At 31.2% G+C, this 25,969-nt stretch overlaps 3 protein-coding genes across 3 annotated transcripts; 1 reads left to right on the forward strand and 2 right to left on the reverse strand.

Annotated features, from left to right (window-relative positions):
• Positions 1–1,792: 1,792 nt before the first annotated feature.
• LOC110617106 (putative clathrin assembly protein At1g33340) lies at positions 1,793–3,203 on the reverse strand. Its single transcript, XM_021759713.2, has one exon. The coding sequence runs from the start codon at positions 3,119–3,121 to the stop codon at positions 1,988–1,990; it is 1,134 nt and encodes a 377-aa protein (XP_021615405.1). The 5' UTR covers positions 3,122–3,203; the 3' UTR covers positions 1,793–1,987.
• A 14,225-nt stretch (positions 3,204–17,428) lies between these two features.
• Positions 17,429–18,171, forward strand: LOC110616709 (putative oligosaccharyltransferase complex subunit CG9662). The gene has a single exon (XM_021759177.2). It carries the CDS (start codon positions 17,533–17,535, stop codon positions 18,028–18,030), a length of 498 nt encoding a protein of 165 aa, XP_021614869.1. The 5' UTR covers positions 17,429–17,532; the 3' UTR covers positions 18,031–18,171.
• Positions 18,172–20,778: 2,607 nt separating this feature from the next.
• LOC110616708 (plant intracellular Ras-group-related LRR protein 6) lies at positions 20,779–23,218 on the reverse strand. Its single transcript, XM_021759176.2, has 3 exons — positions 22,926–23,218; positions 22,006–22,175; positions 20,779–21,645 (listed from the first exon to the last, which is right to left on the reverse strand). Exons 1-3 carry the CDS (start codon positions 23,142–23,144, stop codon positions 20,973–20,975), a joined length of 1,062 nt encoding a protein of 353 aa, XP_021614868.1. The 5' UTR covers positions 23,145–23,218; the 3' UTR covers positions 20,779–20,972.
• Positions 23,219–25,969: the final 2,751 nt, after the last annotated feature.

A 25,969-nucleotide genomic window follows, 5' to 3' on the forward strand; every position in this document is an offset into this window, starting at 1 on the left:
ATACCTTCCTCCATTTTGAGTTGGTATAATTCCTTCTTCAAGTATAAACGATTTTGTGAGTGATTTTGGCATGTATAAACCCTCCAACTTCTTTTATAATAGAATTGGCGAACTTTCTTTTAAGACATTTTACTTCACATCAGGACTAACATCAATTTAATTATATTTATTGCTATTTATTAAAGTTTCTCCCAATCATCATTGTTGATTGTTGCTGATTGTTTCTTATTTAAAACTTTAATCAATCCTTATTATATAAGGACATCCTTTACGGTACTTTGCCACAAACCATTTTTTTTTTCCCATTGAATAGCTCCACCTTAAATTTTTTGCTCTCCATCTTTGATATACGAACCTGGCTTGAATACTAATTTATTATAATAATTAATCCATAAATAATAAAACAACATAAAATTTAACATGGTTTGATATAAGCTTACTCCGTAATAAATCTACTAATAAAGAAAAATAATTATAACTATTAATTATTTTTCTTCACTCACAAATTACCCATACTACTCGATCACTCACAACGTCACCTTACTGCATGCCACTCGCTAGATAAAGCCCAAATACTCTATCAACCATGCTCATATTTATAGTGTGAGACACTTCAGTCCTAATCTAATTAGGAATCTCACCTAATTTAGAAATAACATATAAATCAGGGATTATAGTCTTCTATCTATTAAGGAATAAATCTTTCGCTGGAATTAGAAATGAGTATTCTACTAAGATTATAAGTCTCTGCCTATTGAGAAATAAATCTTCAACTTTAATTAGGAAAGGATATGCCATAAGGATTATGATCAAGTCATAAATCTATGTGGACATATTAGAATATGATCTAGATAAGTATTTTCTAAAAGAATATACAATTTAAACCCTTAAAAAAGAGGTCATTTAAGAATTATTAAACAAATAAATTTAATTTTAAATTTTTATATGATTAAGTTTATGTATAAATTATCTTAACATGTATTGTTAGCAAATAAATAAAATAACTCTGTAAAAGCTAAAAAATAAATAAAATATTATTAAATTTTATAGAGATTGAAATTTAAATTTATTAAAATGTAAAAGATTTTTTTTTAACTAAATATTGAAAATAATTGAGATATATATTTATTTTCTCATCAACTAAACACTAAATTTTAACTATCAAATCTGTTTTATTTTTTTTAGGTATCATGAAAAAATATATGATATTTTTTACATATATAAATACATAAGAAAAATTATAAAAATATATTGAAATCTGAATTATTTTTTATATATGGATATGAGATTGGACTTGCATAATTGAGAAACAAAGAAATTTTCTTGTAATTTTTTATTTACTTTTTATATATTTATTGTTTGTACTTTTTTGTTATGTTTTATGAATTTTTTATTAGCTATATTAAGATGAATATAACATCATTTCTTATAACTTAAATGTTCAAAATATTTAAATTACAAAGGCTCACTTATACTATTAAGCAGTAACAGAAAATTAATAGTACAACTGTAAACAGTAAGATTATAATTTTTATTTTTCATTATAGTGACATGATTTCTTATAACGAATATAGAGAAATTTGTTGTGATGGACACCTAATAAGGTATTTTAAAAATAAGAAACTAATAAATATGAGACCAATTATAATTTATATTGAACTAGTGGCAAATAAAAAAAGTTAAATTTGTAGTTCTTTACTTCAAACTAGATGAAGATTAGGAAAAATAAATTTAGAAATTTTGAATTGAATTACATCACTATTTAAAGTTTTGGATTAAATTACAAAATAGCTAAAAATTTTAAATTTTTTATCAATAGTATTTATTTACGTGACATGTGAGTATGATAAAATAATTCACGTCATCTTACCACATCATCGAAACACACTCTCCCCAATTCAAAGGACTAATCTTATAGGAATTTCTCCAATTACAAAGGTTTTCCAAACTAGAAATCTTTAAAATTATTAGCAATTTCTCCTTTCTCCTATGACTTGGCTTCTTGACATGGGAAATTTTCTTGATGATCTTCATCTTCAAACACTACCCATACCTTGCTTATTTTAGTCTCCATAGTACAAGAGAAAAGAGCAGGAGACAAACTAAAATTATCAGTTGTATGATCCTTTTGATCTCCTCCTTTTGCTCTCCACTTAGTTGGCTTATTTTCAAGGCATTCAAGTGTCAAAGAATGATATTCAGAGCATTTCTCCAATGCCTTCACATGATCCATGGTGATGATTTGCACCTCTGGATACTCCAAATTTTTATTATCAATAACTCTCTTGCAATTCTCATAGAGATTCTGAAGCTCTTGGCTCTGCTTGGATGCTTTCTGTAGTATCTGACAGGCCAAGGCTCTTGCAGGCATAGTTAAATCAAAGAACATATTAACAAGAGCTGCAACTCCTTCACAATATGTCATGTAAACTTGGAAGCTCTCTTTCAAGGTGTTGCTCATGGCTGCCTGAGCAAGATTATCAAAAGGTGGAATCGGAGAACAACCCAATACTTTATCTATAAAAACTTGACATTTTGGAAGTTTATGAAATATTATATCAACCCACTTGTCATCATAAGACCTAAATTGTAGCCCTTGAGACATAACATTAACAGGTTCAAGCTTCCCTGCCTGGTTAATGACCCACCCAATTCTTTCTTCAAGATAAGCTGAATACTTATGAAGAAAAGAGACATAAGGATCAGAAGAGGACTTTGAATTTCTAAAGAACAAGCTGGTGCTGATTTGAAGATGACCTGAAATATGTGAGCTACGAAGCTGTTGCTCAAAGTAACGGTTGCCTCCACGGAGGATTCGATGAATAAGTAAGAGAGATTTGAGGGTAACGAGAGGGTGTTTTGTCTTGGCGAGACGGCGAGAAATCATCTCGGCGAGAAAAGGGATGGATCCTGGAGTATTTGAGACTAAGAAAAGGATTTGATGCATGTGTTTATCGTCAATGGGAAGATTATCATGAGCAGTTGCACGTAAAACTGCGATTTCTATATCAGAAAAGCTTTTACCTTCATGATTGTTGATGATCATGGCTTTGCCAATAGCTGCATGATCCTTCACTGTTCCAAGAGCTAGCCTTAACTTGCCTTGTATGTCCACCCTCATTTCAGCTTCTTCTTCTGCTGCTGCTGCTGCTGCTGCTTCTGTTATTGGGTACTATGGGATTTAATGGGTGGGAACTAAATATGCTTTACAGGTATGCATATATAAAAGGAAGCACAGAGAGAAAGGAGGCAATGGAGAATCAAATCCCCATTTTAAAAACATGCCAAGTTGCCCTTGAAAAGTCTTGCAGAAACTAATGAGACCAGAAAATATTTCTTTTACAAAAGTTATTTATATCTTAATTCTTGATTTATGCTAAAAAAAAATCAATAAATTCTTTTAATTTTTTTTAAACTATCTATTTTCAAAGTCAATTTACTCGATTAATTGAAATTCTATTTTCGAAGTTAGTAAATTAATTGAAATTCACGCCAAGCCAATCAAATCCATTAAAAGTACTCCATAGGGGTGAGCATTATTCAGTTCAAATCGAAAAAATCAACCAAACTGAATTAATTTAAACCTTCAGTTCAATTTTTTATTTATTTTGATTCGGTTTGATTTGATTGTTAATTTTAAAATTTCAGTTATTTCAATTAAATTCGATTTTGATAAAAAAAAATAAAACCGAACTGATTAATAATAATAGTATATTATTTTTAATAATATAGAGATTAGATCATATTAAAATTAAAATATTTCAATTAAATTTTAAAATACTAAAAATAAAGTGTAAAAAATAAATAATATATTAAAAATTCAAACCGAATAGAATCAGATCGGTTTAGTTCGATTCGATTTCTGATCAAAATCAATTTGATTTAATTTTCATAAATATCAAAATTTCAGTTTTCGGTTTATTCAGTTCGGTTCGAGTTTAAACAGAACCGACCAATGCTCACCCTTAATACTCCATATGTAAAGTTCAAACCTGAGACCTTTAATTAACAAAAAATATATTCGTGTTATCTCATCTCACATCAGTATTAATTCGTCTATTTTATTGATAATGGTAATTAAAAATTACAATAGAAAATTGGCTTGAAAACGAAGAGATTGATCTTACATATATGCCATCAAGTTTAAGCAAATTGAATAATCATCTTGTAAATACTTGGAGAGATGCCTCTTTAAAAGGAGTGAGATTTATTGGTTGAACAATGAGTTTGATAGACAAAACAAGTGCATCATCTGTGATGCACAGCAGGAACATTCAAGTACAATAGCAATTCAAATTAATATTATCTTCATGATAAATTCCTTGATTAGAATATATATGTATGTGTGTTGTTGACTCCCCATATCAAATTATTCATCACATGTATATTAATTTTTAAATTAATAATTAGTATATGACTGTATATTATTCTTTTATCCCATAATTTTTATTTATTTTATTCTTTTATATATATTTAAAAAAATAATTTTTTATTAACTTTTTAATTATATTCCTTTTAAATATATTAAATTTCATTAATATTAAAAAGGAAAAATTACTTTGTAGTCCCTGAAATTTAACGTAATTAACACTTCTGTCCCTCTATTTTGACGACCCAACACTTAAGTCCTTCACTTTCTCTTCCGTTCAAATTCGTAGTCCTTCCATCCAAAATAGCCGTTTGGGACACGTGAATTGACAAAATTAACCCTCTTCTTCTTCTTCTTCTTTTGGAATTTCACATTGAAAGAAGGGTATTTTTGGAAAAAATTATCACATCTCACCTTTGACTCTTTGACCAAACGGTTTAAATAGACGGAAGGACTACGAATTTGGACGAAAGAGAAAGTGAGGGACTTAAGTGTTGGGTCGCCAAAATAGAGGGACAGAAGTGTTAATTACGTTAAATCTCAGGGACTACAAAGTAACTTTCCCTATTAAAAAATATTTTAAGAGATTTTTGAAAAATAAGAAAAAATTAAATACGATTATAATAGTTATTACTATAATTGAAAAACTATAATTTAAAAAATAAAAGTGGATAATAATTTAAAATAACAAAAAAAAATTAAATAAAATTTATGAGACTGAAAAAATAATTTTAATCGTGTGTATTTTATCAACTCAAAAATTTTTACTGCATATATTTTTAATTTATTATATTGAGATTAAATTATATTTATATTGAAACGATCTTTTAAAAAATAAAATATTTTAAGTGGTTATTTATTTTATTTATAAAAGTTAAACACTCGATCCTATTTAAAAAATATAAGTGTCAAAGTAATCGATCTTATATTCTTCGATTCAAAGTTTGAAATTTAATGGTGAATTGACCAATAAGAATTTGAAACCAATAGAAGTGGGTTATTCAAAAGTGCGTGGTTTAAGTTTAGGGTTTGGATATGAATGAATCTATCTCCTAAGAAAAAGTCAATGAGGGAAAAGAGGAGATTTGTAGTGGTGGGGTGGAGAAGAACCTAATTCATTAAGAATTGGATTCTCTAACTTTTCCTCTTCCCCAAGCATCTAATGAACATTAGATTACCATTGTTGACTTTGTATTGCCTCTCTCTTTTCCACATATCCACAGGTTCTTCCCTTATTAATATTATGCAACTTTCCCTTTTCTTTTTCTTTTTCTCTGGTTGCAACCAATTGGCATGCCTGTAATTAGATGCACAGTCAAAAAATACGAGCAAGTGAAATTACCATATAATTACTATATATGTCTTCTTAATTAAAGTCGTAAATTTTGCCATTATAATTATTATTAATAATAAATAAATAATAATAACTACAAAATCGCTATTAAAAATATGATATAAAAGATAAATGTATTTAAATATGAAAAGTCTGAGATTTTACTTTTTCGATCCCTAATTCCCAGTTAAAAAAAAATTATTTTTTTTTTTAGTAAAAACGAGTGAAAATTATCTTAACTTATCTTTTATCTCAAAGCTAATTATTATTATAAGATATATTTAATTAATTATTTATTCAAAGTTCAAATAACAAATACCTAACATATAAAGTCTAATTTAAACTTAACATATTTATTATATTTTTTTTAAAAAAATTACAACTTAATATGAAAAAACTTATTAATTGGTATATCGATTTTTAAAAATATATTAAAATATCTTTAATATTTTAAAAAGTCTATTGGTAAACCGTTAAGTATTTTATTATTTAATTCTTATAATTTTAAAAAACTTATTAGTTGATATCTCTGATTTTTATAAATTTTATTAATTTGTTCCTATACAACTAAAATAAATTAATGAAAGGACTAATAAATAGATTTTTTAAAATATTAAAAATATTTTAATATATTTTTCAAAATCAAGAGATTAATTAATAAATTTCTCATATTATAAGGATTAAATAATATTTTTTTTCTTTTTGAAATCCTAACTATCTCAAATTCTATTAATTACACACTACTCAAACTCACTCCAATAAAATTTGATTAAATAAGTATCTACAAAAATCCAAACCATTGCTATTCCTAATTAACCTTTGTTATATATTCAATATGATTCACTCTTTTTTTTTCTTTCCCTCTTTTATTTATGATCAGGTGAAGCATAGATCAGCTTAATTCAGGTGCACCAAAGCTAAAGCATAATCATATACACTTGTGCCAAATAATATTAGATCACTACTAAAAAACATAGATGATGGCTTATTATGTCGACACGTGGCACAAAGGAATTCAGAATATCAAATGCCTGCTTTTTCTATCTTCCTGCAATTTGCTTAGTGTTGGCTGTTGACTTACAGAGAATCTGACAAAATATATCTGCAAATATTCACCATTGGATCATATTATTTCAAAATAATAGTTTTATATTTAATTCAATTCTTTTAATTTAAAAAATTATATATAATTTTATAAAATTTATTTATTTTTTTTTATAAATAAAAAATTTAAAATAAAGTATTTGTAAAACTAATTTAAATGAATTTTTATAAATTTTTTGATAAATGTATGTTAGTCACATTCAAAAAGGTAAATCAGAATGTGAGATGTAAGTAGGACTAGAAATATTCAGAGAATTATATTCTACAACATGGAATAGGATATGTGGACACTCCTAGTCCAATCAAAATTATGGAATTTAGTCTGGACAGTTTGTAAGACCAGTCAAGGTATTAGATATGTTGGATTTTACTTTTGATAAGTTCTAGTTAAGAATAAAAAATAAAATCAAATTTTCATCTCTTTAATTTTTAGGAATCATTTTAAAATTAAACTTCAGTTTTAATTTTGGTTATGTTCTAAGTAGGGGTGAGCATTCGGTCGGTTCGGTTCAAAACCGAACCGAACTGAATAAACCGAAAATTGAAATTTTAGTGTTTATGAAAACCGAACCGAACCGATTTTGATCAGAAACTGAATCGAACTGAATCGGTCTGATTCGGTTCGATTCGGTTCGGTTTGATCGGTTTCGATTTTTAATAATTTTTTTATTTTTTACACTTTATTTTTAATATTTTAAAATTTAATTAAAATATTTTAATTTTAATATAATTTAATTTCTCTATATTATTGAAAAAATATATTATTATCACTAATCGGTTCGGTTCGATTTTTTCAGTTTTTTTCTGATCAAAACCGAACCGAACCGAAATAACTGAAATTTCTGAAATTAAAAACCGAACCGAACCGAAATGTATAAAAAACCGAACTAAAATTTTAAATCGATTCGGTTCGGTCAATTTTTTCGGTTTGAACCGAATACACCCCTAGTTCTAAGCAATCAATTAGGTATGAGATTTGATTATTGTTTCAGTTTTATTTTGACTTTAATTTCAATCCAATATTGATTTTTTACACATAAAAAAATTATAAAATTATTATATTATTTTTAAAATAGTAAACCGGTAATTATTATTACTAAAAATATATTATATATAATTCTTACTAGAAATATTATATTATCTTTTACATATTTCTTAACTACATAATATTTAATTAAAAGATATATATATGTAATTAACACCTAACATGCATTAATTCAATCATATAATTAAGGACTATAAGATAACTAATTGTATTTAAAACTAAAATTATTTTTAAAAAATAAAAAAATGAAAATAATAATAAATTTGTACACTCGTAATTAAAAGTACAACATTCTTATCTCATTTTAAAATTGTAAACAATTTTAAATTTCTAAAATCAAACACAATAATAAAATAATATATATATATATATATATATGCTGCTCTAGTTCTTTCTTCGAGTATGGATTTATAAAATAAGAGAGAAATATCGAGTGATTTGATGAGTAAAACCTCCTATATTTAAGTCAATCAAGAGATCTAAGACGAATTTAGATAAAAGATTAAATAATAAAATGGTTCATAAACTTTGAGGTTGCCCGTTTATATAACTGGTCAGTAGTTTAAGAGAATTCAAAATATGTAATTAAGTTCTAATAGGACAACTAGGGGAAGGCCAATTTGGGTTTTAGTGTTTATTCTTCCAATGGTTCATCTATTAGTACTATTAATACTATTTATCTCCCTTCTTGTCCACGAACCTTTAGGCTCATTTGCCCCACAATTATTTTTATAAAAGTTCTTCCTCCTCTTTAACTTTTATTTCTCTAAGAGGTTTTGGTTCTTTTTTATTTTTTATTTTTGGTTTGGTAGCCCTTAACTTCAAATTGTTCTTATGATTCTTGATCTAAGGTATTTTACTCTACTTTTTTTTTTTACTCTAAATTCTATCTTTGATTGCTTTCGATATAAGATTTGGTTTGTTTTTTAGAGATTTTAAATTTCTTGATTTTCGGCTTTAAAGGGCTTTTAGAAGGATTTTTGAACTTCAAAAAAAGATTTTGGTTTTTAAGGATTTTGGTCATCCAAGAAGGGTTTTTAGTCCTTAAAGGTTTTCGATCTCCACGGGTTTTTAGCCCTCAAGGTTTTCGATCTCTAAGTGAAAATTTTTGGTTTTTGAGGTTTTCGTTTATCAAGATTTTCAATCCTTAAGGGTTTTCGGCCTTCAAGATTTTCAATACCTAAGGGTTTTCGGCCTTCAAAGAAACCTTAAGGGTTTTTTTACTATTCATTTAGTAGGAAAGGTTTTCAGTCCCTTACTAGGTTGAAAAGATTTTTCAATTTTTCACTTGGTAGGAACGGTATTTGATCCCTTGTTAGGTTGAAAAGAGTTTTAAGCTTTTCATTTAGTATGAAGGGTTTTCGACTTTCTCTTGGTAGGAAAGGTTTTCGATCTCTTGTTGGGTTAAAAAGGGTGTTTGGCTTTTTATTTGGTATGAAAAGTTTTCGATCCTTTGCTGGGTTGAAAAGGGCTTTCGGCTTTCTCTTGATAGAATAGATTTTCGATCCCTTACTGGTTGAAAAGGGTTTCAACTTTTCACTTGGTAGGAAAGGTTTTCAGTTCCTTATTGGGTTGAAAAGAGTTTTCAGCTTTTCACTTGGTAAGAAAGATTTTTGGTCCTTTAGCTGAGTTGAAAAGGATTTTCGACTTTTCACTTGGTAGAAATGGTTTTCGGTCCATTACTGGGTTGAATGGAGTTTTTAGCTTTTCACTTGATAGGAAAGACTTTCGGTCCCTTGCTGGTTTGAAAAGGATTTTCGGCTTTTCACTTAGTAGGAAAGCTTTTCAGTCCCTTTAGATTGAAAAGGATTTTTAGCTTTTCACTTAGTAGGAAATATTTTTGGTCCCTTGCTGGGTTGAAAAGGGTTATAGTTTTTCAATTGGTAGAAAAGATTTTCGATCCTTTGCTTAGTTGAAAAAAGTTTTCGACTTTCTCTTAGTAGGAATGATTTTCCATCCCTTTCTTGGTTGAAAAGAGTTTTTGGTTTTTCATTTGATATGAAAGATTTTGAATCCCTTGCTGGGTTGAAAAGGATTTTTGGCTTTCTCTTGATAGGAAAGGTTTTCGATTCTTTGCTGATTGAAAAGGGTTTCAGCTTTTCATTTGATGGGAAAGGTTTTCAATCCCTTTCTGGGTTGAAAAGAGTTTTCTGCTCTTTTCTTGGTAGGAAAAGTTTTTGGACTCTTGCTGGATTGAAAAGGATTTTCGGCCACCCTTATGGGTTTTTGTGCTGGTGTTGGCTTTCGTTGGATCAGTCCTCTTTTTGGATTTTCGGTCTTAGCATGGTAGCACACTAGTGCTAGTTGACTCATTTTCCCACTGCATTGGCGGCTCGATGTTGATAAGATCTGATATCATACTGTCATGGTACCATACTGCCATGGTATCAGTTGCTAATGAGGGTGCTCATAAGGCTTAGTGGGCTATTGGTTGGCTTACTTATTTCCCCTACTGCATTGGCAAGTTGATGTTGATAAGATCTGGTACCATACTCATGAGGGCATTCAAAATGCTTTGGAAAATTGGTTGGCTGACTTATTTCCCCTTTGGATTAGTGACTTGACATTGATAAGATCTAGTATCATATTGTCATGGTACCATATTGCCATGATGCCATGCTACGATACTATTAATTGCTGATTAGAGCACTTTTTCATCACTTAGAGATACTCTTATGTCTCCTAAGTGGGATTTAGTTGACTGAAGGGGCGCTTTTATATTGCCTAAGTGGGCAAATAGTTGCTTGAAAGGGGTCAATGCCTTTTGAATTATGGCTTGGCCGCCGCGCACATTGCCATTTAATATTTCTTGGCACTATTATGTCACCTAAATGGGAATTGCTTGCCTAGAAGGGCGCTCTTACATTGCCTAGAAGCGCTCTTATATCGCCTAAGTGGGCAATTGGTTGCTTGAAGGGGTGTTCTTATGTCGCTTAGGGACACTCTTATGTCACTTAGGGGCACTCTTATGTTGTCTAAGAGCACTCTTATGTCCCCTAAAGGGCAAATGGTTGCCTGAAAGAGTGCTCTTATATTGCTTGGGGCGTTCTTATATCACCTAAGTAGGCAATTGATTGCCTGAAAGGGTGCTCTTATGTAAGGGGCAAGTGGTTGCCTAAAAAGGCACTCATACATTACCTAGGAGTGCTCTTACTTGCCTAAAAGAACACTCTTATATCGCATAGGGGCACTCTTACATTGCCTCAGGGGCAAGTGGTTGCTTGAAAGACGTCACTTGAATAGGCAATCGATTGCTTGAAGGGATCATCTAGGGGTGCGTTTATATTATCTAGAGGCGCTCTCATGTTGCCTAAAAGCAAGTAGTTTCTTGAAAGGGCACTCTTACAATACTTAAGGACGCTCTTACATTGCCTAAAGGGCAAATGGTTGCCTGAAATAACGCTCTTATATTGCCTAGCGGCGCTCTTATGATGCCTAAGTGGGCAATTAGTTGTTTAATGCCAAAACAGATGGTAGGACACCTTGGCACTTGAAAACTTATTCTTTTATTTAGTAAGGAAATATTTCAATCTTTGTATAAGTTTCAATTGAAACAAAACAATAAAAATACTTAATAGAAGAAAGAGAATTGATTACTGATAGAATTTCTTAAGGTTGGCAATATTGCATGATCTTGGAATAGCTTTCCCGTTTAAGTTTGCCAACTTATAGTCTCCTGGTCTGATTACTTTGATCACTTTGAATCTAATTGCACATCAGCTTTTATAGGCCCACATTGCTCTTCCCATGTCGCATGATACCCCTTTCCATCGTGGAATCTCTTATCATTTCTTTTCTTCGCTTTTTGGGCTTGCCTTTCATCGATTAGGCGGATGTATTTTTGTGCTCTCTCCATCAACTGGTGATAGTCTCTAACCGAGTTTGTTGTGGCACCCCTTTTTATCACTTCACAGGCCGTTTCATAATTCAGGTTGTTTACCTGAATTGCTTCCACATTGAATCTGTCTACATAGCTTCTGAAGGACTCATACTCCCTTTGCCTTACTTTCTGAAGGTTAGAAGATAACTTCTTGGAAGGGATACACGTGATGAATCTTTGTTTAAAGGTATAAACTAATTCCTTAGAGTTATGAATGGAGTTAGTTGGAAGGTGTTGGTATCACTTTTGTGCCAATCTAGTGGGAGTGGAAGAAAAAACCCTGCACTGGACCATGTCATAAATGTTCTGGAGGAGCATAGTTGTCTGGAAGTTAGTTAGGTGGCTACGTAGATCAATCTTCACATTGTACTTTTCCAAAAACGGTAGCCTGAATTAGTCTGGAAAATACTTGGTTAGTATTTCAGTAGAAAATGGAGAAATATCTCTGATTCCAAATTCATTGTCCAACTGCTCCTTTTAGATTCTCCTTACAACATCTATCAATCTCTCCTCTAGATGCCCGCTTTCTTGGTTTCTAGTTTTCATTTCTATAGTTTTATGACTCTTCGTCGTCCCCTCTCATATATCATCCTTATTCTTCTTAATGCAAAGATCATGGATCCCTTGCAGGATGCAATCTCCTTCTCATTTTTTCAAGAGTTCCATCAACGTTTTCAATTCCTCCAAAAGTTGTTCTCGCGTTAAAGATTCATCTCCAGTACTTTCTTCCATACTTGTGAGGTTTCACTTGTTGCCTACTTTGATGGTACCGTTGTTATCCATTATTGCGATTAGGGGTGAGGAGATAAAAAAATCACCTAAGGAAGGAACCGAGACAAATAATCACTGTCACATTCCAAAACCTATGGATAGAAATAGAGCAACTAAGAGATTTAAATTGTACCATTCCAAAGTTAGAGTAATTAGCTTCAGGGGAGATGCTAGCTTAACCTCTAGTTAATTAGGGGAGGTGCTAGCTTATCCATAGCCGTTTGACACACAAATCATTTATAGATAGAGCATTAAAAGTTGAGTTTAGAGGTTCAACTTGCATTTCATATAAGAACGACCAGTAATAGTATGTTAATAACTTTAAGCTGTAATGACTGAATCATAGAAAGCTCAAATGAAAAAACAGACATATCTTAAAATAAAGCATCTAATGTCATAAGCAGGTCGGAATCAAGTTGCTATCGGGAGGTGCTTAAGGGTTTTCCGACATTCTAGCTTGAGGTGCTTACTAAAACCGACGTGCTTGCTTAAATGAAATGAACTTCTAAAGGTTAAAAATGTAAGTTTAGTAGGTGAATCTATGAATATTTCAAGTTTAAAAGTAAAATTTCAAGTTTAACCTCCACCTTTTTCTACATTTTCACCTAAACCCACCATGTGTCACCTAGCCATACATGAAGAGATGACCAAGCTTGAAAGGAAAAGTGTACTACTCGGCTCGAGTCCGGCATCGAAATTCTACCTTCCGGTGAAATCCAGGATGTCGGAACCCTCTAGAAGGGTATTGATATGTTTTTCTAAAGTGTTTTGCTATGATTTTATGTGTTACGTATCAAAGGAAATGAGTGTTTTTGAAAGAAAAGAGCCAAGGAGGAAATGCAAGGTTCGGCCGCCGAACATGCATGGCATTCGGACGCACGTTTGGCCGCCGAAGGTGGTCTGGCCAGCCACCTATAAAAGGCCACATGTCGGTGAAATGGATAGAATTTGAATCCATCAGCCGCCAGAGGTGTGTTCCTCTCCTTCCTCATGTGATTTTTATGTTTCCCTTTAAATCTTTCCAAGTTTTGAGAGAAGTTTTATGTTTGTTTTGAAGTTTTGAGCTAAAAGACCAAGTTTGAAGTTTGGAGACTTTGAGAGCTTGATTCTCCATATCTCCACGTTAGGATCGCCTATCCTCAAGATCTTTCAGAGGTAAGTGTGGATCCTTAGCTTCTCTTATGTTTTCTGAAGGTTTTATGGAGTTGGTTGGGAAGATATGCATGTTTAGGTTAAGTAGGTTTTATGTGAGTTTTGTGCAAGACTATGTTTATGTGTTGTGTTGATGTTGTTGTTTGGGGTGTTAAGATAGTTTTGGACCCCTTTGTGCATGTACATGAGTATATGCTAGTTGTGGTTTGGTTGGTTGCATGTTTGAGTGTGTTTGGGGGAAGTTGTGCATGAGAATAGCAGGATTCTGCCTAAATGGCAAATCCAGGTTCGGCCGCCGAAGGAAGGTTCGGCCGCCGAACGTGCTAAGGAGGTGGTTTCGGCTGCCTAATCTCGCTCCCGAAGGTTTGCACTTTCGGCTCTGGAGCGGGGTTTCGGCCGCCGAAGGATAGAGACTTTCGTCTCTGGAGTGCCTTTCAGCCCTCGAACCTTGCCCCCGAAAGGGTTCGGCTGCTGAAAGTTAAGTTTGGCCGCCGAAGGTGTTTGAGTTTCGTCTCTGGAAGGGACTTTCGGCCGCCGAACCTGCCGCCGAAAGTGCCCTGTCCAGCCTTCTTTTGCATACTTTCTGTGGTTGTTTTAGGATGTTGAGGGGGGCTTTTGGGGAGTTTTATAGAGTTGTTCTGGAGCTAGTTTGGTCCCTCATTTGAGTCCACCTGTGTAGGAACGGATCAGAGGAACCGAAGAGAGTAGCAGTGAGCACTGCTTCCGAGGATTCAGATTCAGCCAGAGGTGAGTGGAACTAAACTTAATTCTTTAAATTGAGAAATCATATGCCTAAAGCATGTTCATGCATCATGATGATATGTAATAGGTTGATTGTACTAGTATCACGAATATGACGCATTGCATAATATGTTGAGGATGTGAATGGACCAAGGCGACCCCAATAGCCCTAGAGATGTTGTAAGACCTGGCCGGGCCAGGTATACTGACACTGGAGGGAATTTTGGTGGTCATGTCCATCCATGATGTGAAATGTTTGTGCTGTGACACATTTCATAAGAGCATGTAACTACAATTCATTGTTTCGACTCACTGGGCTTTATAGCTCACCCCTCTCCCCTAACCTAGTTTTGCAGGTTCAGTGTACAGGGGAAGGCTAGCAGGGTACAGGAAGAGAAAGAGTAAGAGATATGTAATAGCATAGTGTGGACATGTAATGATGTAAGGAGATGTAATGGATCGGTATAGAGTTTGTATCTAGTATTGTGCTTGACCCAGATGTAATGTAAATCCCTTTTGTAGTTTATTATGTATATGGCTAGTTGATGAGTATGGATGAACAGGTTTGACATTTACTGTGTGGACTCAGCTAGAGCTTTGATGAGTGCTCTGGCAAGGGGAGTCTGTGTACAGAGTTAGTGCATGCACAGGTTGAACCATGGTATGAGATAGTAGGAGGTTTTCAGTTTTACAGGTTATGTTGATCCTGTATGGGGTTTTACAGGTACTCAGAGAGTATAGTAGGCTTGCTACGGGTCACGGCGACCTTAAGTCGATCTAGATCCAAGCGCCGGTAGCGGTCCGATTTCGGGTCGTTACAAAAAGGGTTGTCTTCCATTTGCTCCATCCTTGCCATAGCTACACCAAAAAGAAAAGACAAAGTGAATTTCCTATTTTCTTTCATCTCCACCATATTTCACCATAAAGAGAAAAAGCCTTCATCCATGCAAAATCTGTTCCTAGGTGTAATAACCAGCAAAGAAACCATAGAAAAGGGAAGAAAGAAGGAGAGAAGTTAAGGTGCTTACATGGTAAGTGATAGGAATTGAAAACTAGATTAGGTAAACATATCCTTTCATGTTTTCAATCAATTATATGTTGTTAAATGAATTAAAACTCATGTTTTTCTTATTTTTTGGAAAGAACAAACTCAAAAGGAGGAAGGTACATCAAAGGGGAAAGGCAAGGAAAAAGAGTGCTTTGCTAGCATGCACACAAGATGGTTACCAAAATATGAATGACCTTACTGTTATAAAATTTCATGACCTGATTTGTCCACTTTTCACCCACTGATACATAAAATTTTCACTTGCTTTTTATAAAATGATTTCAGTATATCTGTCATGAGTATTCCTATTATACTTGAATTATTCACCCACTAGGCATAAACTCAGCGCATTGGACTTTCCATGAGCAGGTATTAGATAGAGGAAGCAACAGTTAGGAGGTCTGGTTCTGCATCAGCACAGAGACATCATCATAACCAGTCATTCACAAGATTTGTACAGAGGTTGTTTATGTTTGGCATGTACATTAGTAGTCTATCAAGAGTCTGTAAATGAACGTTGAAAATAGTATAAATATATACAAATGTGTTTACTATTTTAAGTTATTATGTTCTATTTATGGAATTAATAATGTGAAATGATCAAATATTGAAATTTTATGACTATTTTTCATAAGGATAATTGGTAATAAACATGGGAGATTCTTGCAGTTTCACCATTTAAAATTGTTTGGTGAATTAACATGTATTTAAACAAACCAAATAACAATTTATAATGTAAAAGTTAACTTATATCCACATATGTAATTGCATATAGTATAGTATGTGGCATTCTTTACTAAGCTTTTTTTTTAGACGGGTAAGGTGTGATACAATCACAAAATTTGTATTCCTATGAGAATTTTTTTTTATTTTTCACAAATAGTGCCAATGATATTGCTTTGAGTTTTTCTTCGGGTATAGATCTACAAAATAAGAGAGAGAAACATCGGGTGGTTTGGTGAATAAAACCTCTGAAGAGATCTATGATGAATTTAGAGAAAAGATAAGATAATAGGATGGATCACATATTTAGAGATTATCTGTTTATATAACTTGTCGGTAGTCTTATCCTTATAAAATTTAGAATCTATTATTAAATGCTAATAGGTAGTCTTATCCTTATAAAATTTAGAATCTATTATTAAATGCTAATAGAATAAAAATTCCTGCTTTTTTAAAAAAAGTTTTGGCTTGGAATGGGCAAGGGAAAGGCACCTTTGAGCTTTAGCCTTTATTCTTCCAATAGTTCCTCTGTTAGTATTAATAATTAATAAATAATTCAACCATATAATTAAAGAATATAAGATATTTTAATATTTTTATAGGTGAAACTATTTAAAAAAATAAAAAATAAAATTAAATTATATACACTTATAATTAAAGATAAATTAAAGATAAATTAAGTTATTTATTACATATTAAATGATTTTTTATTCGAAAGGAGGGGATACCCAATAAAACCAACAACCTAGCTTCTGTATCTCACCAACTGAAGAAACTGAAGAGTGGTAGATCTTCAACATATTTCGTTATCTCCAGCAAATTAGATAAACCAATATTAGCACTCACAGCCAAATTGGCCAATCTGTTCGGTACCCTGTTAGTTTCTCTAAAATAATGATTAATTTTCCAGCACCACTCTCATTTCAATAGCTCTCTACAATGAACCAACAAACCCATCAATTTTGAATTCTCATTCTCTTTTCCCAGAATTATATTCACAACCACATGAGAATTGAACTCAATTTCAATACAACGAAAACCCAACTACCAAACATCTCCAAACCCGATATAACTGCTCTTGATAGATGGATGGATGTTTTGACTAATGAAAACGAGTTTAATTTGATGGGAAATGCAATTAAAAGATCTTTATTTTACTCTCAATTCTCGATTTTTATTTAAAAAAATATATATAATAATATATTTATTAATTTTGATATGATTGAGGGACTTGGGAGTAATTTAACCTAAAGAAATTATGTAATTTTCCTTAACAAAAAAGCAGCTTAACAAATCCTCTCAAGATGAAACCAAACCAAATTATAATTGGAATTCACTAGCCAAACTTCAGGGATTCCGAACGAAAATGGCTTCCCAAACCCCGACGGATCTAACTTCGATTTCTATGGATCCAATTTTTCACACCCTGAAAATCATCCCTTTCTCCGTCCTCCGCCCTCCCCGCCTCCGCCTGAAGCTCCCCACCCTTACTCTCCCCTCGCCGATGACCGTGTTTGCCCTAGTTCTCTTAACCTACTTCATGGTCGTCTCCGGCATTGTCTACGATGTAATTGTGGAGCCACCGGGCATAGGCTCTACTCAGGATCCAGCAACTGGCTCAATTCGTCCTGTTGTCTTCCTACCTGGCCGCGTCAACGGCCAGTACATTATTGAGGGTTTGTCCTCTGGGTTTATGTTTGTGCTTGGTGGAATTGGAATTGTGCTTATGGATCTTGCCCTGGACAAGAATCGTGCTAAGAGTGTAAAGGTTTCGTATGCCACTGCTGGGATTTCATCGCTGATCATCGCCTATGTAATGAGTATGCTCTTCATTCGAATTAAAATCCCTGCGTATCTTAGGTGAATTGAGTTAATGTGACTGGGTTATGTATGAGGTTTTTTGTTTTCCTTATATTTATGTCACTGGGACTATGGATTTCTATCATTCATCTGAGTGATCTATTGGGGTTTTTACTGAAGAATAGCTAATTTCAAGTTTCCCAAATCATAAATCTTATCCTCGCCTACGTCACTCTGATATTTATCGCTGAAAATTTATTATATTTGAGTTTGTGACCAATTCGATGACACCAGTTATTTGTTTGAAGCTTACATATGTGTGCACTGCTTGTGATTAAATTATATATTTTTTTTCCGTGTAATTACCTATAGTATTTTTCAATACAAATTTATGTAAATACAACTTAGAACTTTGCAGGCAGCATATTTGGATTTTATCGGTTTGCATTTCTAGAAGAAAGAAAACTAGAAAAACATGTTGATTGAAAGTTGGTCCTGTGAATAACAGTAAAAGACTTAATGCAGTGGAACAATTTGCTTCCCAGAAAGCTAAATTTACTGTTTTATCTAACTCAAAATATTAAAGATAACATCTTTATGGAAAATTTTTATTTCAAAACTCAAATTCTTGTATAAAATACAATTTGGATCTTCCACCCTCTATTTAAGCTCCCAGCTTAGGTTCCCATCATTGGACATGCTAAGTTAAGTTTTGGGCACAGCAGTAGATCCTCTTTTTTTTTTTTTTTTCTTTTGTAATTTTTCTTTTTTTTTTGTTCTGCAAAAATGCATAACAAGGCTGCAACGGCAACGGCTTTTGTAATTTTTATCTTCTTCTATTGTTGCAAATAATATTTTTTTTTCATTTGAATTCTTTTTTTCCTTTGAACATGGGTATTCGTTGATGTGTTCATATGCGCATAAATGTATACTTCAAATAAATTGCAAAAGTTTATCCTTAGTAAATCGATCTCAAAATTCAGACTGCATCAATTCAGATTCAGATTTATCTTTGTGATATTGTTATTGCTTGAATGTGTAATGCATGGGATTGGATAATTCTTAATGTAGTTATGTGTTGGCACTGATGTTTTGAGAAGGATAGGATTGAATGCTTTAGCATTACTAGGTTGCCTTTTCTAGACTATCATGTAGCTAAGACAATGCAAGGCAGCATTGATAAGCTGTTATTTATGTTTATTTGAAGGATAGAAGGGTAGAAACTAGAGATTTGTGGACATTTGCAGTATAATTGGGAATAAAATAAGATGAGAAAAAATAAAAATAATAAAGGATGAGGTGGTTTTCCATTTTGGATCTGTGGTACCATGGTACAAATAACTTCTTAGCAAATACCAAGATTTTTGTATCTGATGGGACTTTTGTTATTTTTTTGTTGCCTAGGAACTTAATTGATGAATTGTGATCAATATTTGCTTTTGAAGTCGAAGGAAAAGAACAACTCTTAAGGCTTCATTTGCATCTCATGCACTGTTAGAATTGATCACACTATTTTAAAGAATCATAATTGCTGTAAATCTCTTTAATCATCAAGTTTATACTTCAGAAGATAAATCATATACTTACATACCTAAAGGAATCCTAGACCTGTAAGTACTTTAATACCTTATTTTTATAAGATTTTAACTTTTAGAAGATTCTTAGTGTTGATAAATCTCCAAGTAATAAGAACACCCTGATCATATATATGTAGGAAATAACATATCATTTTTAAATGATGTCCCCCAGCTCTCCCCCTTCACCCCCTTTTTTATTTATTTATTTTTTGCTTTTTGATACAATTGGAAAATCCTAAAGGTGATGGGACTGCTAGGATAATTGACAATTGCAAATGGGCTACTAGCCTATTGGCAAAATAAAAAATAAAAAATTACTGATCATATAGAAGTAATTTCCAATTTTATTTTTCTTTTATGCCTCTTTTTCCCTCTAATGGAGAAAGCTCTATCTAAAAATTTTGAAGTAAAAACTTTATTTTTGGATTGTTGATTCTATTCTATTGGAAAATAAAGCATCAAGCATACAACACAATCCTTAAAGAACATGGACTTTCTAAATAAGAAGATATTAATACTAAGTCTCTGGTTAAGTGATAACAAAATCCTGCTTTTGAAATATCAAATTATATAGCTATTATAAAGAAATCCTAAATGATGAAAATTATTATTGATTTGAAAATATGTCCTAAGGGTCTCTAACAGGATTTGCATTATCTTGTTCTGGTTTCTAATCCAGTATTTTGTTCTGGTCTGAATGATTGAGATTTTATCAAAAAGTTGAAGTTTGAGTTTCCTAAGAAACGATAATGCTATTTTGCTATGAACATGCTTTAGATAATAATACTTTGTTTGGTTCATTGTCAGCTGTTATGGTTTAATCAACTTCTTCCTTTCAATATGGACCGTGGCGCTTTGGTATTATATTCTGCTTCTGATCTTGTGATGGAAGATGTTTGTGCGTCTAGTTTGTTTCTCTAGCATTCTAAAATGCTGAGGCTCTGTGTTATATGTGGCATTTGTGGGTCTGCCTGTTGCTCATTTGAGAGTGCTTTATGGCCGTTGAAGGTAGCCTTAAGTGGGTCTTAAGCATATGTTTGCTTATGCTTTTGCTCTTAGTTATATTACAAGGGTAATGTTTTAACCTGTTTTAACCATTGGCTGGATAAATTTTCTTGAATTTATCTCTAATATTTTCTTAATTATTTAGTTTTTCACCAATATTTGAGTTCACGATCGCACTCTCATTTTAAAATCATCTTAGAGTATGGAGAAGTCGATTATTTACAACTAGATTGACTTTATATTGCATGCTATTTATTTACAAGAGAGAAAAGGCTGATATCCAGGTGCATTAGCACACTACACAGATACCTAGTAGGGCAATACAAATACACAACTAAAAATTGCTATTGCATACTAATAGTCCAAACCACTCCTTGGTAGTCATCTGTCCCTTAAAAGAAAAATGAAATACCAACAATATCATCTAGTGAAGATTATTTTTATGCAAAAAGAAACGACGAGGCGAGAACATCCCCAAGTTCCTTGGAGACGCAAGGGCTTCGATGGAGCGGTATTCGGAAATCAGTCCTTCCCTCTCTTCAGTGTTACGATGATTCCTTGTACTTTCGTTGAAGGTTTTATACCTGACCAACTTACCTACCCATGACTTCTTCTTCGGGCCATGGTGTCCTGTAGTCATCTTCTCGCTCAGGTACTCCTTAACCGCATGCAAACCTTGCTCAACCACCTCCATCGGGGGCGAAACAAGCGGGTTCCCTTCAACGCTAAGCTTTTGGAGCTTCCGGAGGCAGCCCATAGAGTCAGGAAGAGAAGTGATTCTATTGTAACTGAGGTCTAATTCCACAAGAGAAATGAGGAGACCAATGGAGTATGGTAGGGTTTCAAGGAATTGGAAATTTTGGCTAACGTTAAGAACTTGCAGGTTTATTAGGTTTTCAAGATTTTCAGGGAGAGATCTGAGATTGTTAAGACGTGCATCTAATGATTTCAAAGAGGTGAGGCGAGAGATGGAGTGAGGAAGATACAATAGCTTGTTTGAATTCACTGACAGCTTCTTCAGATTAACTAGCTCATACCCAATTGTGTCTGGAATCATGCTTAGCTTGTTGAAGTTTGCATTCAATTCTTCTAAACATCTGATCATTTCATCACAAAATAATTACGACTCAGAATTGCCATTTCTTTTTTCAATTTATAAAATTTATTTATAAATTCACTCTGAACATATTTGGTTTCTATGGATAAATAAAATTTAATTTTTCAATACTTTTTAAGAACTTGAAGTTAAATATGTCAATTTACTCTCGTTTAAAAATTAAAATTTATTTCAGTTAGACTATCATTGTTTATTGTAGGTTTTTTTTTGAAATGGATTTATTATAGGTTTAACATTTCAGTTAGAAATTTAAGTTATAAAATAAAGTAGTTAAATTACATAGTTGTATTCTATATATGCAGAAAATAGATGAACATAAGATGAGAAGAGAAGAACAGACCTGCAATTTTCAATAGTTTTTGGGAGAAAAGAAAGAAGGTTGCCAGCAGCATTGAGAACCTTGAGCTTTTTCAAACACCCAATTGAATTAGGAAGAGATTTTAGCTGATTTGAGTGCAAATCCAACACCACCACATTCAACAACCTTGCTGTTAAAGATTCTGGTATGTTCTGCCCAGTTTTCATAATCAAAATTTCAAACTTTCTTTCTTTGGATGGGTATGTAATAATATGCGTAAAATATCAAAATTATAGAAGTTTTGTCCGAATTGAATTCATATAGATCTAAAACATAAATGCAAATATTTTTTATAGTTGTTATATAGTCTTCTTTATATATTTATATCTTAGATATATGTAGACTTGATCTAAACAATTTTTCATATCAAAATTTATTGAATCCACCGGTTTGATAGATTAAAAAAATCCTCCAAAAATTTCAAAAAAATTCAATTCAACTGTTTTTTGTTTAAATTTTCTTGTTTGTAATAAGAAAATTCAATTTCTTCTTTTAATTTGAAACATTTTCATATGCAATATTGTAATAATCCATTTAAATTGTTTTTTTTTTATAAAATAAGCGAGTAAAAATTTAATTTACCCATTTGATAGGTTAAAAGATTTATTAAAATTTTTCTTTTTAAATAAAATTATGATTTAAAAAAACTTTTCTAATTCACTAATTTGGTGAGTTAAACGGTTGATTAAAAATTCATCTTTCAAATAAACAACATTTGATAGATTGAAAAAAATGCTTAAAAATTCTCTTCATATTAAAAGTCTTCTTAATTTTCTTTAAACAAAACTTCTCGATTCATCAAGTTAACTAATTGAAAATTTTTCGTAAAATATCTTTCTCCTAAATAAGCTTATCACAGTAAAAACTATATCTAATCTCCATTGAAAAAATGAAAGACATACCTGAAGATTATTATTGGAGAGGTCAAGTTTACAAATGGTGGCTAAGTTAATAGAAGGATTAGGAAGAGAATCCAAACACATATTACTCAAATCAACAAAAACTTCAAGCTTATCTTCTTCTTCAATGGATTCATTCCCATCAACTTTCTTGTTCTTCAAATCCATCTTCATCATCATATGATCATTTTGAAGTTGTTGCTGTTCATACATCATCTTCATAGAGAAGCAACAACAACCCAATTAGAAAATGAAGATGTTGAGCTAATTAATTTTCAATTAAGCTTCAAAGAATAGTGAAAGAGATTGATATCAATATAATTATGAGAATATTTAAGATTTTTATTTTTGGGTATTTTTTTTTTAATTAGGTTTGGTTTAGAGGATGTACGGATGAGGATGATGGAGAAAAGAATACAAAAGTACAAGAATGTAGACTTAAGAGTTGGATAGCTAAGTATGAAAATTTGATAAAGTCAAATTGCCAATTTCCTTCTTCTATTGCTATGGCTATGGCTGTCCACCAATTATCCTATTCTTCCACTTCTGACCAAATCTTATGCTTTTTATATCTAATCTATTTAGAATATTAAGGAATATTTTCTTTTGAAGATTGCCTTTAAGACTTTCTTTATTATAATACTTTGAAGAAAATGAATGAGTTTATATATATTAGATTTGCGTTACACGTCGTATTAATTTTTACATATAATATTGTATTATTATAATATATTAATTTAATAATTTATATTAAAAAAAAAACTTTAACAGCTACTTATTATAATATTAAATTACTATAATTACATACTGTTTTCGTCTCGTAATTTTTATTCTCTTTATTTTTCATACATAGTATGAAAGATTTTTTTAATTAACTTTTCAATAATATTTATTTTGAAGATTTTAAATTTTATTAAATAATAAAATATATTTTAAATACTCATTTAGAAAAATAATAATAAATTAAAAGTTTTTTTTAGAAATAAAATAAAATTAAATAGAATTATTTTTTTTCTTTTAAAAAATCAAATAGGATTATAACAGTTAATTTATATATTATTATATAGTTAATTTTTATATTACTATAATATAAAAAAGAAAATTGGATAATAATTTAGAGACAACAAAAAAATAAAAGATAAATAAAAATTATGGAACATATGAAGTATTACTTTTGATTAAAAACTTTAAGAAAAGTAAATTTATTAAAAAGAAAAGAAAGTTTAAGAAAAAAATAGACTTACAATGGTAAGAAATTATCCATAGTAGCTATTATATACGAATAAGTATTCATTGTAATGCAAGAAATTCAAAATTTATCATCATTTACTACTAATAAAATGTTAGCAACAGCGGAAAAATATAAAAATTTGAGTTATGTATGAGCATATTATTTTTAAGGATTTAATTCCTCGGAATGAAACAGATTTTTCTGAAATAATTAATTGTAAGAGCAAAAGCAGCTAGAGTAATTTAGTAATCCAACAGTAGAGAATAGAATATGCAGTAAAGAGAGTATAAGTAAAGAGGGTGTATCTCAAAATGGCTAGCAGAGCATGCTTTTATAGCTTTACTTTATAATAGTTCCCCACATTTTAATTTTTTTTATTAGATTTAAGATTTGAGCGTATATATACATATAAATTTTGTGTTTGAAATTAAAAAAAAAAAATATTAATTTAATAAAAGAAAGCGAAATTCGATCTTTAATAATGAATTTCTCGATATAAAGAAACTCAATTCTTTAATTCTTTTTTTTAATTTGTGTGATTTAAGTGCTTGAAAAGCTTATTTTTGAATCGAAAGAGAATACTTCTTTGATTTAAATAAAAACTTATAGATTTGGTAGTCTTAAAATTTAAATGGAAATTATGTTAAGTTGTTATATTCTTTTCTTTGACACTTATTATTCAAAGGCTTGAAAAGTTTGTTTTTGAATTGACAGAGAAGACCTCTTCAATTTGGAGAAAAACTTGTAGATTTGATATTCTTGAAATTTAAGTGAAAGTTCTGCTTCTTCCATTTGTTTGAAGAGGAGATCATTTTGGAGGAGAAGCACCAATTGCCTTTTGACAGATGTCATTATTTTATTGGTTAATTTTTTCGCTTCTATTTGAGTGATATGTAATTTTTTAATTGGTCAATTTATATTACAAATACTTAAATGAATTATTTAGTGAAATCAATTTAATTAAAAATTACTAAATAAAATTTGTGGACTCAAAAGATATAATTAGAAATTAATTTTTTTTATTCCTACAAATGTCCCCTCGAGACTTGTTTACTATTTTCTTCTCAATGGCAAAATGTGTTGGCCTTAGAGAAGAGTTTTCTCGTGTATTCCATCATAGCTACATTCTTTGAAAAAAAAACATGAAATAGTGTGCATTTTACTCTTTTTTTTTCTTGCTTTTCTTTTTAATAATAATAATAATAACAATAATAATAATAATAATAATAATTATTATTATTATTTATTTTCACTTTTTTTATTTTGATCTTTTTTTTTAACTATTGACTTTTTTTTACTATAATTTTTTTACAATTGTCAATTATAAAGTATCCTTGCTATAATCTTCGCTACGCTCTAGCAAGCCTTCAGTTCATGATTTGCTGCTTTTGCAACATCGCATTCACAAAGAAAAAGTCTCATGAAAGTCATGTTCTATCTTTTCTGGCAAATCTTGCTACACAAAAAGCTATTGGAAATAGGTTGAAAATGTATTAGCAAACAATGAGCATCTTCTAAAGAACACACGACTCTACTATACCACCCAAGTAGCATGCAATCCTTTTGTGAGTAGTAGAATGCTTCAACCAACACTCTTTCAACTCTTGGTGGGGACAAATCCACATTGAAACTTGAAAAAAAAAAGGCGGTTTTCCTATTTGCGGTGCTTTCTACGATGAAGTCATTCTTTCAGCCGAAGAGCTAAAAAGCCTTGATTGAAGTGGCAAGCCCTATATTCCTCATAGCTGCAAGTATATATTTCTTGCTTTTCACAAGAAGTCTCACAAGATTGGTGATCATCATGAGATGTAATTTC

This window comes from Manihot esculenta, chromosome 6 (assembly GCF_001659605.2).
Source record: "Manihot esculenta cultivar AM560-2 chromosome 6, M.esculenta_v8, whole genome shotgun sequence".
NCBI lineage: Eukaryota > Viridiplantae > Streptophyta > Magnoliopsida > Malpighiales > Euphorbiaceae > Manihot > Manihot esculenta.